At 42.3% G+C, this 19,434-nt stretch overlaps 1 protein-coding gene across 25 annotated transcripts in view; it reads left to right on the top strand.

Annotated features, from left to right (window-relative positions):
* Nucleotides 1-19,434, top strand: part of RAF1 (Raf-1 proto-oncogene, serine/threonine kinase) — a 134,385-nt gene that overhangs the window by 49,231 nt on the left and 65,720 nt on the right. For all 25 annotated transcript variants that reach the window (XM_075073138.1, XM_075073130.1, XM_075073133.1 and 22 more), the window contains 2 exons: nt 2,929-3,041; nt 5,165-5,267. In XM_075073138.1, coding sequence (XP_074929239.1) covers nt 2,929-3,041; nt 5,165-5,267 — 216 coding nt within the window. The remainder of the gene's footprint in view (nt 1-2,928; nt 3,042-5,164; nt 5,268-19,434) is intronic.

Below are 19,434 nucleotides of genomic sequence, written 5' to 3'. Positions count from 1 at the left end.
AGCTCAGAGCAGCATGTCTGGCAGCTCGGCCAGAGCCTGCCGCGCTGCCCTGCAGGAGCACGCAGCCCTGTCACCCAGAGCGCTGCCTGCATGGTGGCATAGCTGCGGGGGAGGGGCCAGGGGCTCACCTCTCCAGCTGGGAGCTCAAGGGCCGAACAGGACGGTTCCACGAGCTTTTGCCCACCTCTGATGTAGGGCGTGTGCTTGAGTCTACTTCAGATATGTCTGTAGTTTACTCACCTAAGCAATACCTCACAGTCTATACTGCTATTTTTACCTGCGGTAGGGGGACTTTATGTACGTATGCTACACGCCGCCAAAAGAAGGGTGCAGAGCTGAAGTGTCCTATGAGATACTATAGACTTTTACTATTGTTAATGTATATGTGGCAACAGAAATGTTTACAAACAAACAAACAAAAAAACCCTGAAACAAACAAACAAAAAAACCAACAACCTGGGAGGTTGGTCCATGTTTAAGAAAGTCATTATTAGTCCTTTAATTCTAAAGGCTATATTTTAAAAATGCAATGTTCTACAATATACAGGTGTAGATTACATTCAAATATTTTAATAGCAAGCTATTTCAGTACTGGGCTAACCTAATTTACAGTGCTGTTGCAGAACTATCCTAGCCTATATAAACTCAAATATGTGATGATTTTTGTCACAGGTTGCTTCAGCATGGATCTCCACGATGAAATATATTGAAGATAGATTGAACTTAAACATCTCTTGGTCTTTGTTCCAAGCTGAGCATTCCAATAATACGCTAAAACTCAATAACGTTGCTTGAAATCCTAATTCATGTTTTGTCCCTTCCCTCAACATAATGCCACCTACCCACTCACAGTGCTATCATTTCTGTCTGCATATTTGTCAAGTATAAAACATTCTGTCCAGCATAAAAACAGTAAACTGCAACAAAATTTTCTTACTCAAGTTTCTATACTACTGTGGGTGTGACAGAAAATATGCCTGTCTGGCCTGTTAGCACAGTATGCCATGCGTCAAAACAGTAAGGCCCAGCAAGTCCATTGTTGCATACCACAAGTTAACTTTTGTAGACAAAAGTGAACTGTAATGCAAGATGGTTTGTTTGGTTTTTTTTGGAGTTGAACGGATCCTTTGGTTTTATAGAACACTCTCAAACATTCTCTGAAAAGCTTTTTTCTGCTTCTACATTAGGAATATCTGGTCCTGACTTACTGCTTTTCATGTGGACGACCTGGAATGTGACGACATAGCTGGAGGCAGAAACTTGAACAGGAGGAAAGGTTGAGACTTAGGCTGGGAGAGCTGTAGCTCAAATTTCAACCTCTGGTTAAAACATCACATTCCAAGCCCAACTACTACCAGTGTTTCCTAGGGAAAAAGAAATATATCTGATATTTCTTACGTTAATCAAGCAGAATTTTTTTCTTAAATCTAAGGCGGTCTTTTCTCATAATAAAGGAATATTCAGAACAATTTTTGATGGTCTGAAAAACAAACTAGCCACAGTAAATACAGCAAACCGTTACAATAAAGTGATTGTGGCAATCACCAAAATTCCTCTTTCCAAAACTGATTAGAAGATACTGACAAACTCAGAATGCCATACATAAAACCTGTATCATCTGTCTTCATTTTTGCTTCTGTTTTGGTCAAGAAAAGTGGCATGTTGAGCCAAAGGGTCATACAGGCATAATTCCTGAGCCTATTGTAGATCAAATGGTAGGGATGCAACATTAAAAAATTACATCCAGAGAAGTGCCATCCAGCTGAGCATAAGACATCAGACTTGTCCAGTGTGCTCATGGACATGTAGATTCAAACATTCAACCTTACATTTCATTTCCTTTTAATATTAAGGCAAACGAAGCAAACGGTGGCTTAACTTCCTCTTACTTTCTGCTGACCTTCATAGAGATCAAAATAACTATTAAAATGAAACTTTTTTATGGAAGGATAACTTTTCTTTATCTTGACGTTTTAAATCCTCACAGAAGCCTGGAAGTTGAATAGTCACCACATGCTGCAACCATAATTTCTACTAAACATAGTAGTTTGTTCTTAAACATTTAGGGAGGGTAGCAAAGGCAAGTTTGCCCCTTTTAAATGGGTGTGAATATACCATTTGTTAAGGAGGTTCACAACTGGAGATGCTTCTGGATCATCTGGATCAAGGTAGCATTGATGGCCAAAAAGCACTGATATGTAAGTCTGATCAGACTTACAGCTTTTCGGCTTGAAGGGAGACCTAGCCACAGTTACCCGTGCCTTTATCATATCGAGATTTGACAATGCATTCTATGGGAGCTGCGTTAGAAGACTATTCTGAAGTTGCAGCCAATGAGAAAGCAGCAATATCAGCTATCGGCATTGGCTGCTGATTTGCTTTTGAGTGCCATTCTGTGTGGTGTTTGATCTTATATAGCCCTGTATGTATGGTTTGGGATCTGGCTATTTAAGAGATTGCCTTTGTGTCTCCATTGTCCCACTACCTCAAATCAGCTGAGGTACTTTCAGTTTCTGGATTAGGATGATTGAGTTCACAACTCCTTCACACATTGAACTGAGAGTTCCAGATATGTTTACATTAAAGGCATGGTGTAATGCTCATTTGTTTTCTAGGGAAAGCTATATTGGATGGATTTTTGGATGGACTTGTTCAGTTAAATTCTGAAGGAAATAATATTTTTTATTAACCTGTTTTAGCATTGCTCGTAGAAATGCTTGTATATGTCGTCAGTGTGGCATGTTAGGCACACTTTTTTTTTCAAATTTCAAACTCTATTAATAAAAATGCTACTAAGTCTAGTTTTCTGTAGTGATGTGTAGAATGTGATGTGTCTAGTCTTGTGTAGAATATGAAGATCAGAAAAATGGTATTTTAAATCTTATGTCCCCTTTAGAGTTTTAAATTAAAATTGGCTCTTATCCACAGGTAAATGTGCGGAATGGGATGACCCTACATGATTGTCTTATGAAGGCACTCAAAGTCAGAGGTCTACAGCCAGAATGCTGTGCAGTTTTCCGACTTTTTAATGAACAAAAAGGGTAAGAAGATGTGTACTAAATCAGAGAAACAATTTTAACATCCTGTTGGATTTTTCAAATCCTGATTTTAAACTAGCAGAAACATTTTTGCTAATTTCTTTAGAAGTCTAACTTGGCTGTGAAGACTCTCTTCATGCTTTCTTTACTTTTCTCAAATTTCTTATTCAAAAATCCACTTCTTAAGTATGCTGAAATGATGTAAGAAATTAAATGTTAGTTTTATTTAAATGCTCATACTCCTGGGGGATTTCTACGCAACTGTGTATATGCAGATTTCTTCGCTTCCCTGCAGAAAAATGGCTTTCTGATGGGGAAGCAAAGGGAAGCCTCAAGCGTGGTTATGTGCCCCACTCCAGCAGTGTGGGCACTTTGTTTTGCACACTTGAAGCAGCTGTTGGAGACAGTGATGTAGCCAGGGTTGCTGCCCAGGAGGAGCGGCGGAGAAAAAAGGCGCATGTCCTTCAGCGGCCCTGCTCATGCGCCGAAATGCCACCGAAAGACGGAGCGGCACATGTGCAGGGCCACCGAAAGATGGAGTGGTGCTGGAATAGGCGCCACTTGGGGAATTCTGGGCTTGGGGGAGCAGGCGCTCCCCCTAGCTACACTACTGGGTGGAGAGGTAAATCACTGCAGGGGTGGGGTGAGGCCCTGGGGAGACTCTGATCAATGGCTCCTACCCTGTGCCAGGTTCAGCTGCTAGTCTCAGCTGGGCTAGGGACAGGGGAGGACGGGACTTCCTCTTCCTTGCAAGGAGCAGCCAGGGCTGGGTCAGACTCACTCCCAGAAACCTCCCCTCACTCTAGGAACCCCCAACAAGCTCTTGTGCATTCAGATCCTCCCCTCCCCCCCCCGCGAACCACCCAGTGATCCACCCACACCCATATTGCCCCCCACAGAACCCTCTCACCCCACACCTGGATCCCCCCACTAAGCCTTTCTACATTTGGATCCTGCCAGGCTCAACCTGTCAACCCACACCTGGTGTGTATGGCGCAGAGGGGCAAGGCCAGCCTTTGTGCAGTGTCAGGGATGGGTGCAGCCTCATCACCAAGTCCATGTCCGGAGAGTAGGGTTCAGGGTGATCTCTCACCTCCATGCAGCCGGTGGCCTGTGCTCTCCACTGCCATGCTGGAACCTCCACATTTATTTATTGTCAATAAAATTTGCAAAACTTGCAGAATTTTAAAAAATGTGTGCAGAATTTTTATTTTTTGGCACAGAATTTTTAATTTTTTAGTGCAGGATTCCCTCAGGAATAATGCAAAGGATTTTATATACACCATAAAAAATGCCTGCACTTCTGTCTCAAAACTGAAGAAGGAAAAACCTGAGTTAGCTGCTTTTTACAGACTTTTTATATCACTCTAATCTAGCTAGATTGTGTTCAAGTTTGAACACACAATATTTTCTTCCTGCATTTGAAGATAGCTCACTTCAGCATTATATGTGCTTGACTCCCCCAAATAAGTATCCTTGTATTCAATTTGTTATAAATTCCTCTGAAAATTTTAAAATGTTATGGATTTAAGTCTCATCTCAGGTATTCCTTTGCGTTTTGTAGGGCCGGGGAGGTGCTGCTATTAAATATCAAATGATTATTTTACAAGCTGAGAGAGTGTGAAGGTATCTCATCTGAGTTAGTGTATTAACTTCACACCTTGGAAAACTTGGGCTTAGTGCTTTTTGAAGCCACAATCATGCGACAGTCATTTGTGGGTATTCATCTCTGTGTAATTGAGGTCTTAAGTAACTTTGGAGCTAAAGCACATAATATGATTTCTATGCCACTAAATTTGCCATTCATAATTTGGTACATTTGTTTATAAAGCTATTTCTACGGTGCCCATCACCATAGCATCTGGATGCCTTATAGCTTGTAAAAACAATCAAAATATATGACAACCCATGAAGGGTATTTAAACTGCTATTGCTGAAAAATTGGAAATCACTTAGAATTCTGTGGTGTTTTTGTTTTTTTTTTAAACCTACTGAAATACAACCAACTTCTTAGAATGAATGGTATTTGTTTTCATGTTACAGGATCGTGTATTACAATTTACATTATTGAATAGACCTGTTTATTCTCACTTCTCTTTTTTTTTTTTTTTTTTTTTACTTTTTAGGAAAAAAGCACGCTTGGATTGGAATACAGATGCTGCCTCCTTGATTGGAGAGGAACTGCAAGTAGATTTCCTTGATCATGTTCCACTTACAACACACAACTTTGTAAGTTTAGTTTTATTCTGTATTTTGAATGCATGATGCTGGTTCAGTTGACTTTCTAAACATGGAAAGGAACTTTAGATCTTGATGCTACAGTATCATCTCTCCCAGTAAAATACACCTCTACCCCAATACAACGCTGTCCTCGAGAGCCAAAAAATCTTACCACTTTATAGGTGAAACCGCCTTATATCGAACTTGCTTTGATCCGCTGGAGTGCGCAGCCCCGCCCCCCTGGAGCGCTGCTTTACCGCATTATATCCAAATTCATGTAATATCGGATCGTGTTATATCGGGGTAGAGGTGTATGTTAATTAATAAAACCAGAATGACAACCACCCCAGATTATTTACAGGTGTTAGTCTCCTAATCTCAGTGATTTTTCAGACCTGGCCTAGAACCTGTGGCAACACCCTCTTTCATTTACAGTAGTAGTAATGAAATAAAATTCTGATCCTCTGTCAGGTTGTTAACTGGAGCGTAAAGAAAACTCTGCTTGACAGTATTTTCTAATCCCAAAACAGAATGGATGTCTTCACCTTAGTCTTTATTTCAGAAAATTGAATAATTTCTCTTACATGTTCAGTAAAATGTGCACCACTTATGCAAAAAGAAAGTATTCATCATTTCTTTGGCATGCATGTTCACTTATTTTGAAGGTATCAGCTGTACAATGATTGTTACTAGAATAAAGTGTCACTTTTTGGGCTAGCAATAGTCCTAAACAAATTCATGAAATGCCTGTATCTGGTGACTGACTGTCTTCATCACCTGGGTTTATCCTGTGTATCTATATGTGCATGATTGGCTTCTAAGGATATGGCCTTCTCAGGGGTGGTTCATGTTCTGAAAATAACTTGCTTTAGGAGTGTGTGGGTCCTTTGGTCAAAAAAATCCACGATGAAGCTGTCACAGAGTCCCTGGGCAATGCTCTGGAACTGCTCCCCACAAAGCCAGTCAGGACTGTGGGGTGCCTCCTCTCCCTTGGAACAGACTGTTCAGGCAAGAAGCTCACACGTCTTCACCTCCTGTGTATCTCCTTGGAGCATTCAGCATCCTCTGCCCCCCATGTGCTTCCCACAGCGAGCCCGCCCCAGCCCTGGGGAAGCCACAGTATCCTGCGCCCCCACTTTGCAGTCAGACGTAACTCTCAGCCAGTAAAACAGAGGTTTATTAGATGACAGGTACATGGTCTAAAACAGAGCTTGTAGGTACAGTGAACAGGACCCCTTGGCCGGGTCCATTCTGGGGGGCAGTGAGCCAGACCCCCACGTCTGCACTTCACTCCTTGTCCCCAGCCAGCTCTAGATTGCCAACCCCCTCCAGCCCCTCCTTCTCTGCTCAGTTCCTTTCCCGGGCCAGGAGGTCACCTGACCTCTTTGTCTCCAACACTTTCAGTTGGCACCTTTGCAGAGAAGGGGCCCAGGCCATCAGTTGCTAGGAGACAGAGCATCAGGCATTTATGTACACTGGCCCTTTACTCTGCAACAATCACACACCTTTATTCCACCACCTAGATACTTAAGAACTGCATAGGGGACACTGAGGCACCAACACAGTATTCAGAGAAAACATTAAGAACATTCCCAGTTCGTGACAGAAGCCCACTTATACAGTCTGTTATAGAGGCTTGTTGTTTTTTTTCAGGGTATTAAGCATGTTGATGTCCTGCAAATTCATGACATCTCTTTGCCAGGCTGTATATGAGGCTATGTTCACAATCTGACAGAATTTTGTTCTCTCAGGAGGTGAGAGACTCTCTTTGATTATAAAAGCAGCAGAGCGTCCTGTGGCACCTTATAGACTAACAGACGTATTGGAGCATGAGCTTTCGTGGGTGAATACCCACTTCGTTGGATGCAGTTCACCCATGAAAGCTCATGCTCCAATACGTCTGTTAGTCTATAAGGTGCCACAGGACTCTTGCTGCTTTTCACATATCCAGACTAACTTGGCTACCGTCTTGATCTATTGACTATAGTGTTCTTCCCAACAGCATGCATATGAGATTCCTTTTGTTGGGATCCAGTTAATACTCTACTCAGATAGAGATGGAGCACAGATATATTCAAGCATGTTGGTTGTCTGATCTATGTCAACTCTATAGTCTGTCGGTACTTAGAAGCCAATGGAAGCCAGGCTACATTTAACTGTGCTGGGAGGGAAGAGGCAATTAAGGTTAGCTCTCAAGGCTTTCTCCTTATCAAGATGGGGATTATGGCACTTTCACAATGGACATGCATTATCTAAACCAGGGGTCGGCAACCTATGGAACGTGTGCCAAAGACGGACACGAGCAAATTTCTCACAACGGAAACGGGTATATATAGCATCTATAGTGATGAGAATGAACGCGGACGCCTCTTACTTACTTACTTCTGATGAGAGTGGGGACTTGATATCGAGGCCTCGAGCAAGTTGCCAAGGGAAGTGCCTCGTAAGTCTAGCTGAAGGTAGGTGAGGAAAATGGCTTTCGAGGGGATAGCGGGCGCTCCTCCTACCGCGCCCCCATGGGATGTGTGCTCTAGCAGCCCAATAATTGGCCAGCGTGCGTGCGTGGTTAGCAGTGCAGTAATTTGGACAGTGTGTCCCAGACTACCCAAGTGGATGTATAAACGCGTGGAGGTGGGGAGCTCTTTAGGCCCATTCCTCCAGCGCCATGCTAACCCACTACGAGAAGGGACCTGGCGATGACAGAATGCTTTGAGGATTACTGTAGCGTGAGTCACCCCATTTTGTGTGGGAGCAGAATCGGATATTCTCTCTCCTTCTTCACGCTGTGGCGGAATTGCGGGGAGGCTCCAAAGCGTTCTTTCTGCCATTCCTTGCAGCACCTCATTGCTTGTGGGTTTGTATACTGGGAGTAGTGAATGCGCGTTGAGTGTCTCTAGAATGAGTCACTGTGTTGAATTGATATATTCTTTCGCATAACGTATATTGGTCCAGTGTTCCAGTTGGTCATGTAAAAGAGTAAAATAAGAGTCTCCAGAAGAAAGACCTGATATTTGGTGATAGGTCTTGGGCTTATGGCTCGCAACGAACCTGAAGGGGGAGAATATAGGGTCAGAGTTGTTAAGGCCTGTGACGTGTTCGAAAGGTTGCAGAGCGCTCCTATGGTCCCATGGTCCCTCCACCCTTCTGTGTCCCCTCTGTCTCCCCTCTACCTTGTCTTGCTGCCTCGCAGGGAGAGTGTGTCCTGGCAGAGGGGGAGGGGGGTAAGTGTGGGGTGAGACCGGGTCTACCAGTAGATCGAGAAGGAAATGATTTAATGTGTAATGGAACTCGAAGTTAAAATGTGTGATCTATAGAGGAGCAGTATTGGTTGTCATGGATTGGGCTTTATGCTGGCCTGCCTGCCCTGGCTGATAATTTTAGGCCATTAGGTAATGTGGTTGCAGCTCTGCACACTTAGGTCTCCTGTGGGAGGTGTGAGTACGTGTCATGTGCATTTGCTTTGTCTCTGGCGTGGCCAACTTTTTAAAATGGGTCCACTTTATGATGGTACACTTAGAGCATCAATTAGCTTTTTAGACTACGAGTTTATCGAGCAACCAATATTATATGAAGGTAGGGGTCAAAGTGTGTAGTTAGAAACTATATGTGGGCGAAACTGTTAGTTTGTGGATTATATGAGGGATATTTATTTGACATAAATCTACAAATAATTGCAGCTTTACGATTATTCACAAAGATGATAGATACTGTGTTATTCCTCAGTTGTGTAAATTCTGGTCCTTAGCCATTGGTGACTTCATTGGATTCTCTCTTTGGTTGGTCGTTTCGGGTTATTCTTACATACTACCCTGAAAGGTCGTTGTGTAGCTCCATCAATTCTTTTAAACATGCTCATTTTGCCATCATTGTTATTTTGCTGATGATAATATTTGGGGCGGATGCTGTAATAGTTTTATAAGATATCTCCTCCTAATGCACCTGGCTTGTTTTTAGTGCTATCAAGAATAGTTTAGTTTCGAGGGTTACTGGTGTTGGGGTGGCCTGGTTTGGAAGGAAGCCAAACATTCAAAAAAGTACTAATTAGGGGAAAACATTGCTTGACCCCAACACAGTTTGGGAATCCCATTTGATGGATTTGCATTAGAAGCCAGAATGTTCACAATAGCGTGTTGATACATTAGCCTCTTTCGTTAGTAGTTTGCTTATATTATAATGTTTTATAAAAATAACTCTCGTGTCCGACTTACTCTCGCAAGCTTATTCCACATTGAGCCAATCTCTGAAGAATCAGGATATTCCTTTGTTGATTTTTATTACAGATATAGTTTTAAAGGTGTGGATTTATATCAAATGCAAGTGGACAGGTTGAGAGGTAGTGTTCCTTACCAACAGGGTGACAATCTGTACCATTGTAAAATTTATATCTTGTATTATTGCAATTGAGGAATGGTTATGTATTTTTCTATGTGTACATTTCAGTTAATTCGCAAGATATAGTGAGCCAATTGCTCCATTAAGGGTACGTTTCTAAAAAACAAATTGGTTTTGGCTTTGGGTTCTTCAAAATTTATTATTATCTACTCCCTGGTATGGTTTATCTTCTCCTCAGAAGGTTTGTTTGCTGTGTATGGTTGAATAGAGTCTCGCTCCTCCTGTGATGTACTGTTGCAAATCATATTTAATAGATATTCTTTACTCATGTTGAGTACCCTCCTCTTTTCTTTGGGAAGCACCACAGTATAATTAATACATTACGCGGTGAAAATACAAGAGTCTAATTCATCTGTCATCAGAAAGAGAATACATTGTACGTTAGGGCCCAAACTCCATTGAGAGCATAATTAGCCAGTATAGACTGATTAAATCTCTTTATTCTATTTGCACTCCCTGGAGATATAATGACCTCCCCCGCCAAATTAAATATTTGCATTGTAGCCGGTTGATTATGGATTACTTATTTGATAAATCTGATGCATAATTGTTCCGCACCATACAAGAAACTTTCCTCCAGAGAGTAAGGATTATGAACATCAATATGAATATAATGTACTCGATAACATTCCTTATGTAATTCTGTTTTGTCTCTTAGCTAGGATACAAGTTTCGTCCTTGCGCTTATTTATTGCTTTATCGATAGTTGTATAGCCTTTCTCTGCGTATTATTGCTAGGGGCAAAGGTCCGTAGATATCACACTCATATACTTTTCTCATATTTTTTGTATTGTTTATTATATTGTGATGGAAATTTGCTTTCCACTGTTCATGAACCGCTACATTTATAAAATGCAAAACAGTAGGTGCTCATCTTTACTTCTTAATTATAAACTGTGTGCATGCTTGCCTATTTAGCTGTGTATTCAAGTTTTCAGAACTAACCTGGGAGTTGAAAAGCAAGATATTTTCCTTTGGTAACTATTCTTAACAGCTTTTCTTTTCTAACTTTCTCAGCAAAGGCAAGTCTGAGGGAAAACAAATACAAGAGTCTTTATATTCTTGTTAACTAGGAAATGTGATTCTTTTCCATAGTCTTTAACTACAGAGTGAAAAGGAAAATCCTTAATAATATCCTTAAGGGCTCTAATCTTTCCTAGATTTTATTATTCATAAAGCTGTGTGAGACATTGTTACAATACAAAACTATAAACGCTGGTCCCTGCCCTGATGTGTGCTACAATGAAGAAACAAGCCTACAGACTCAGTGGGACTACTTGCATGTTGGAACTAAGCTCTTGCATAAGTGTTGGTCGGGTTTGTGGCCAAAGACCCCAATCCTGCAAACCCTGTTGTTAGTGTTGAGTGCTTTCTGTCCTTGAAAATCTATTGGTCCCATTAGTTTCCTTGACATAATGGAATAGCTCAGGGGTTCTCAGACTTTTGTACTTGAGACCCCTTCTCTACCAAGCTCTGAGTGCGACCCCTTAAATTATAAAAAAACTGTATTTTTTAATGTTATAACACCATTTTAATATGCTGGGAGGCAAGTGGGGTTTGGGATGGGGCTGACAGTTGCAACCCCCATGTAATAAGTCACCCCAGTTTGAGAACCCGATGGAATAGTCTTGATTGATAGTAATTCGCTATATTTGATAGTGGTTGTAGATTCGGGCTCTATGTAGATTAAAAGAAATTGAAAGGAGGAGAGAAAGTATGTTGTATTGGTCACGAGGGAGGCTGATCATATTGTTTGAAGATTAACAGACTCTTTTTTTGTCTACCTGTATAAAGTTCTTTGTTACATGCTTTCAGGGAGCCAGTTGTCAATCAGGCGCTCTTATAAATATGACATCCAATCCTGCTTTCAGATGTAAAACGATGGTAAAGTATTGCTCATTCAAATTTGTACCCTGACCTTGATAAACACAGAATCGAAAAAGAACTTTCCTTCAGTTGTCTTTAATAGAGATTTGCAAAGGGAGCTCAGAAGTTGGTTGTGTAGTTCCAACAACCTCCCAAGGAAGTTGTCTTCATACAGGTCCACAGCACCGACAATCACTTGTGCCTTTGCCATTAGAGTGAGTGTGTGCGGGATATGCTGGCTAGTTTAATGCTTTATTTTCAGAGGCAAGCTAAATAACAGGTACCTTATTTACCACAAGCCTGAGCAATCTTCTGCATTTAAGCTAAACTACTTTTCAAGAGTGTAATTTATTATGTACATTTTTATAATTTTAGACGAATTAATGAACTTTTTCAAGCAAAATAGAAAAAAAGAGGCATTATTGTTTTAAGGTAGGAAACTATTGCTTGATCATGTTTCCTCTTGGAAGGTGATATTCCTAAGCTTTATAAACATCTAGAATTTAAATTTTTTTTTATATTAACATTCTTTGTTTTTAATTTGTTTTCATGCAATGCCTCCTACGAGGCAATATCTTCTATTTTTGTGCTCGGTGTCCGTCAGCTCCTATAATGGCACATTTTTAAAAGTTATAAATGTAAAGTGGCAGCGTCATATAAAAATTATGATCCATGATTTTTCTTAATAAACCTACACTTATCAACATGATTGCTAGGAAAATTCTGCTGCGTCCAATATTCAAGTTTTATAATAGGAGGTGGCTTACTTTACCACTTCCAAAAATCTACCTTTCTACACTTCACCTTTTCAGAGATAAAATCTTTTAAACAGGCAATTTTATCTGGCATTTTCCCCTATCATTGGATCTAATTAACTCTTAGACTGGCTTCTTCTCTATCATTCACTTGGGAAAATTTATATGGGACTCGTGCATAGAGAATATCCCTGTAAATTCAGCCATTTTTGGAATGGGGACTCCAGAATGTGGCATTACTTTTTAGATATTACAGCATGGTACAGAGTGATTACCTCACTTATTTGCTTTGACCTGTCACACTTATCTGCATATTTGAAGTTTCTTAAATAATACAGATGACACATTTTGTTTACTTTAGTTTGAAAAGTCCTTTGGTGGATTGAAATGTTTTCATGTTGTGTTTTGATTTGGTTTCTGTCTACTCCTACTCTGTATTTCCATTTGATGTGATTTCATATCTTACTTGCTTCAAACTACTTGGAGGGGGTGGTCCGGGATCAGCTTGTATTTTGAATGATTTTCGGTTTTTCTTAAATCCTTATTTAATGAACAACTATTGTGTTAGGCATTGACGTGAACCAAAGAGGGTTACATTGCTTCGCCATCCTGTTTTAAGACTGATTTGGGGGTAGATTTTTATAAACCACTTTATACAACAACAAAAGGAAGTCCAGTCAAAGCATCTGAACAGATACAGCATATCAATGCACTTATAGTGTTTATAACTTAATCAGAAGAGTCATCACTAGGAATGCAAAAGGTGGAAGTAATTGTTGTTTGCAGTGGGGCCCCAGATATGGTTGCCATGGAGTCTGGTTTCTACCTTAAACGCATACTTGGTCCGAAGAGGGACCCTGGGCAGCTCTGGTCAGCACTGTGCTGGACCAAGCTGCTAAAAAGTCCGGATCTGATTGGCGCGAGTGGGATAGGCAGGGCTCTTACTTCCCTGATCTCCAGTGGCTCCCGGAGAAGCAGCTGGCTGTACTGCGCTCTAGCGCAGGGGACAGCCACTGGGGCATCCACATGCTGCCCCCACCCCAGCCAATGGTTGCTGCAGAGGTCGCCTCGGCATGAGCAGGTGCGCAAAAACCCTGGGCCCCATCCGCTGGGAAGCCAGACCATGCCAGACGCTTCTGAAGACTGCCTGAGGTAAGTGCTCCCTGGCCGAGGCCCGACCCCCCTTCCAGCACCCTATTTCCCCTGCCCCAGGTATGGAACCCCTCCCCACACCATAAACTCCTTCCAGAGCCTGCCCCAGATCCGCTGAACCGCCCCCCCCACTCTGAACCCCTCAGCCCCAGTCCAGAAGACCCCTTCTGCCACCCCAAAACCCCCTCATTCCTGGCCCCACATCCGGAACCCTCACTCCTTCCCTACACCCACGACCCTAGCCCCAGGGTGGTCAAAGTGAATTGGGGGGAGTGGGGATAGAGAGTGACAGTTGTGGGAGGGATATGGAGGCCATCAAGAGTGAGCGGGCGGCTAGAGCTGTTGGTTTGTGTCGATTTGAAGCTGGCTATGATCCAAAATATAGCTGTATCTGTGAGGTTTTTTTTTCTATTGTACTTACGCAATATGCAGGATCCATATAATATTCATTACAAACAGTAGGCAATCTCTCAGTTACGTAGATAGCATTTTAATGTCAATGTCAGGAGCTTGAGTAAAGGTTTAACGGCGAGACTCTGGGCAATAGTAATTATATCCTCTTCCACTGAATGATACCTCATCCTCCAAAGAGGCCTACGATACTTCAGCCACGGACTGCAGATTAGAAAATAGATATATAGTGCAGCGGAGAACAATGACGACTACCTCAAATCTGATATGTGCTTTCAGATAATTCCTTCAGTCTCAAATCCACCCCTAGCCTCCCATTTTAACAGAAACGGCTCTACACAAATAAACATAAATGCAGCAGTGAGATGGCAGCATGGAATTTCCGCGACCTGAAATGGAGCTGTTGACAATGGGGCATTTAGTCACAGTTATGGATTTTTCCTGTTGGTGTAAACCATTTACTGTAAATTCTCGTGGATCAGATCATGCATTGTGCTTACTGGCTGTGTTGCCGCCCCTTGTTACAGCGATGCAGCATGACGATTCTTCACCCAGACTGGTTGGCTGTTTAGCACCAGATACAGGAGGGCCGAGCACCGCTGCCGTTGTATTCTTTAGTCGAAGCCCTATCCCTCTCAGTGCTGGTCTTGGAGTAACATGCGTATGTGCCATGGGCCCAGACTATATGGTCGACGGCCCCACCAGCGATTGAACCAGGGGACCTTCAGAACTAAGCCGATGAGTGCTCAGCTATGAGTTAGTCAAGTGTGGACTGTTCACAATCCACATTATCATCTGGGGATTTAGGCAAAAGGGGAGGCGACCTGAAACACATCACCACATTATTACACTAAGCACATGAAGAGGTGCAAGGACATGCAACTGTCGCTGTCGCCCAGCACAGAGGCGTATATGAGAACAACAGGCATAATCTTATGCTAACGTCTCTGAAATAGAACAGATTACTTAATTATCCTAAAAGATGCTTCCATATACTGTTAGAATCCCAAAAGTTTCTTCTAATTAGTACCATAAATAAAGCACGTGAGCAGAGCAAATAAAATGTATTCTTCTAATTATACGAATGTGATAAATCTTTCCCTTTTGTTTGAAATGTTCTCTGTTTTGAGTTAGTGTGAGCTCCTCCTCACATCAAATGGATGAATTATCTCTAGATTCCTACCATGCTTATTTGAAATGACGAGTTTACAGGAGATGTTTCGTTACACCTGTGAAACCAGAGATCAGCTACCCCGAAGAATACATCCTGCGGCATTTCCCAGTGGGAGCTTACATTTGTTGTAGAACTAAGATAGAATTTGGCCCCTTAGTCCTCCAGTTATCTAGGCACTGGCCTGTGTGTGCTTGCAGCTGCTGTTTGAGGACTTTCAATGTGCGAACCCATATGACTGGTTTTATGGGGTCCGCGCTGAATGTAATCCTTAAGCAATCAGAAACGAAATCCCTATAATTTCTTTTTTGCTAACCTCCTACACCATATTTCCTCCATAACACCATCGAATTATTCCACTATGTCTGCTCCATTTAGTCCTCCAGTAGACCATAACGTCATGTGAATAATCTTTAGAACAGTTGATTTCCTGCAGATTAAACACCTGAAATGAAATAGTAATGGTACAATATCTTAGTCAGGCTACTTACATCTGTCAGTAGTCTTACGCTAGGAGCGTTGAATAATCTTTATGGCTACATTACATAGGAGTTCAAATCCTGAAAGCCAATATTGATTAGAGATATGTGAATTTATCAAGCACACTATATTCCATCAAGTAGCTCCTAGTGTCCACTGACAACTGGAAAGAGAGAGAGCATAAATAAGTCTCTATGTATCTGTTTATTTTTGGCACAGTGACAGCAATTTGTCATGAGGTTTCCTTTCCATGTTAGCCCCATTTGTTTCCCCCTTTGGTCTTTGGCCTTTTTGCTTACCGTTGGACACCAATTAGAGAGACATTCTCTCAAAAAGGAAAGTATCTGTAAACCACAAATTGGCTCGGAGACTTGGGCTGAATGTAGTACGTGAAAACTCGTTTTTTACTCTTCACTTTCAAATGACTTTGATTTCCAGTTTGAATGGAAAACTTACATAGCCATAGCTGGACTCTCGGCGGTGTGGGGTGCTGCATTCCCCTCCCTGGCTTGAAGTAGTTTCCATTATATACAGGGTTAGCAGTTTGGGTTCAATGGCTCTTAGGAGCTTCTCCCCACATATACAATTGTCTCCAGGCATCCCCAGGGAGCAAGCACTGGCATTACCAAAACTTACCTGCGAACTATGCGGAAGAGGCTATTGTACAAGACAATGAGCCAAATCTGGGTTGATCCCTAACTTAATGGATCATCTCAATGGGATTTGTTTTAGGACGTTTAGATAGCGCTCGTTTATATAGCCTTACATCCCAATGAGTTAGCATCTTTACTTCACAAGTAATCCCGATAACTTCATGGACTAAATATGTGACGTGGGAACTATTCGCAATCAGTGTGCGTAACTGTACTTCAAATCTGGCCCGCGGGACTAAGACACAGCAGGGTTTGGTCCGGTGTCACATTTGAAGGTCAGTGTTATCTGAGTTCTAGTGTGTACTTTATTCTATACACAAACGTCAAGCCTTCTTTGCAATATGGACTGAGTGCATTCATTATTTGACAGATTGCATTCTGATGTGTGTTCTTGATTGCCTTTCTTGCTCTTTCTTTTAAAAAACAAACACATCATCTATAGCGTTCATTATTACGACACTGGCTGCTGGACTTCTGTTACTTCAGCAGAAAAAACATGCGTCTGTCAGAAGTGCCTCCTTGCAGTTCTACACTAGATTGGCCCAAACTTTTGCCCAGCACTCAGAACTATTCTCCAAACCTCAAATAGCGATTTCGAGTGCTCGTCTTCTTCTTCCCATTCAAGATGCGAATGAAATCTGAAAATATTTTAAGAATTCTTCCCTGTGTTTTAGTTTAGTACAGGACCTTCATTGGTGCTTCCAAGAGTCACAAGAGTGGTGATTAATTCAGAGACACGTATTCCCTTTCCCTTTCTTACACCGGTAATCTTTTCCAGAACAGGTCAGACAGATTGGTCAGGCACTGTTGGGAAATTTTGAAATATTGCTCAGATTTCCTGTCCGCTTTTCTGGGCTAATGGATGTATTTAGACTTTGTGTCTTCAGTTGCTACCCTTCGCAATCATTAAATTTCACATGAAATAAATCATATATTTTATTCAGTACATTTCTGTTTATTGCATGCTTCCATTCTTATTGTTCTATATAGAAAGGTTTTGCTTCTGACTGATAAATGCTGGCTGGAAGAAAGGCCTGGATTTGTCATGTTGATTAAAACGTTTACAATCCAAAAGGCAGTATTTCAGTACGAAAAATCTTCTTGTTTGGGAAATGAGGCCTTTGTCCCTTTATATTACTAGTCTCAAGAGACCTTCACTTAATTCATTAATCCTGTCTACAGCTGTGCTACCCCAGTTCACCAAAGAAATCTACTTCGTGGAATACCACAACCATTTATTCAAAAATAAACTGCCCTTGATGCTGACACCTGTAAAGATTGTTGTCAGTGATGAAAACACCACATTTCCCTGGTTGCTGGGAAATCAGCCCCTCATAACTTGGAACATTCAGCGGGGTGAGGTGACACATTATAATCCTATATGCAATCACGACTTGTTCAACATTAAACCAAAGAAACCTTTGCCTCTCACAACTTTTTTGAATTGCTCATGCTTGATACACTATTTGAGGCGGCAGTATAGAAATATTTGATGGTTTAAATACTAAAATAGCTGTTTGGTATTGCCCCATTCGAGTATTTCAACCACAATATCTGTTCTGTCAGTTCGTTAAACAAATATTTCCTCCTGTGAGTATAAATCCTCTTTAATGCATATTCATTTGGTTTAACACAGAGAACAAATGTTTATTCTATGAAGCTGAAAACTGTGCGTGCATTTGCATTAAAGTCAGAGACCTCTAAATTATAACACAGAAAGAATACTGCGAAATTTAACCCTATTCAGCAAATTAGAAATGCACAAAACTGTTAAGGGATGCTTCCTACAACTGAAGTTTTAGCTTATGTTATCCATGTTACGTGATCCAGAACAACTGTTGTTGCAAGCAGTTGTGTCCACTCCGTCTCTCTGTTCCTCTTGGGTTAAGCTCTTTTCGTTAGGACTCATTGTGTCCACACTGTTGCTACATTTAGACACAGCTTTTTCGATAAAAACCCCTAAGCATGCATTTCTGCTGCAGACTATAGTTGCATTCTGGGATTTATCTTGCGTACATTGTGGATATCTGCCATAAGACACATGGAATTTTCCGGGTTACTTGCCCGGATCAAACTTAAACACCCTTCCATGAGTCCTCTCCTTCATCTCCATATATATCATATATTTTTGACCGCTTGTGCCGCTTAACATGAGAGAAATTTACTGCTGCAGAGTTGTGAACTGATTGTCATTAATTATGAACAGGCACGATGCACCTGCTATCTCAGATGTCTGATGGATTGGAGCAGCAGGTGATACAGCACCCTCCCGGGAAGAAGGAGAATGAAACTAGCAGTCATCTTTTTTTAAACCTTTTCCGGAGCAGCTTCTTTCAGTGAGCCCGCCACTGTCTGGACGTCGAGCCGTAAACTAGCCCTGACTGGTGGAACAGATTAGCTGCGTTACAGACCTAGGGTGTTTAGTGGCCTAGTTGGCTGGTCTAGAAATTCTGTGTGCAGTTTCACCTTGGCAGCCACAGCACATAAACCAACATGAAAGCTCCCCGTCAGTGGAGCAGAAGTGAGTGACCATCACTTATTGGGCAGATTGGCATCCCTGACTACTACGGATCAGTAGCTAACAGTTGGTTTGGTAGCTCCTCTGTCAGGCTGCTGTCAATGAGATGTGCCCTGCTATTCAAAAAGGTTACTTCCCTCAGATACTTGTCATTAGCTTTGGTAATGCACAGTTGGCCATTGACAGATTTGCCATGGTTTAGTTTCGGACTCTCCTGTTCCTGTCTCGCACCTATTCTGTCCTCCTTCACACACCCCGGCCTCCTATGCCCTCCACCTCCGCTTCGATGCCCTTCCAAGCCCCCCCTAACCCCCCGTACCCTAAATATCCATACCACTCTTCCCTGTCCCTGATGCTCCCCCTTTATCTAACTCGCCCTAAGCCCTTTAACTTGAGTCCGCAGAGCCAGCGCATCCACCGAGAGCACGCCCAGGCCTCAGGCGCTGCTCGGCTGCGGCAGTTTCATTGACAGGAGGTGTCTGCCTCCGACGTGAGCCATCGTGCCCGGCGGACGCACAGCCCACCCCCAGAGCATCTGCTGCGGAGAGGGTTCCAGGGGATAGCGAGAAGTGGGGGCGCAGCTTGCTGCGCTTTCGGCTTGGCGTCCGCTCGGATCCAGACCACGGTTTGCGTGCGCAGCAGTGGGCCATTTGCCCCCGTCGATGTGCTATGCTTCTGATCCCTGCTCCCGGGGGAGCAGAGGCAGAGGAAAGTGGGCGGGCTTGGGCCGGTTTTTCAATGCATGCTGGAGTCGGCCAGGCTCCAGCGTTGCCATTAA

Source organism: Chelonoidis abingdonii, chromosome 17 (genome assembly GCF_003597395.2).
Source record: "Chelonoidis abingdonii isolate Lonesome George chromosome 17, CheloAbing_2.0, whole genome shotgun sequence".
NCBI classification, from domain to species: Eukaryota; Metazoa; Chordata; order Testudines; family Testudinidae; genus Chelonoidis; species Chelonoidis abingdonii.
Note: the sequence above shows the minus strand (reverse complement) of the source record. Positions and strands in the feature narration are given on the sequence as shown.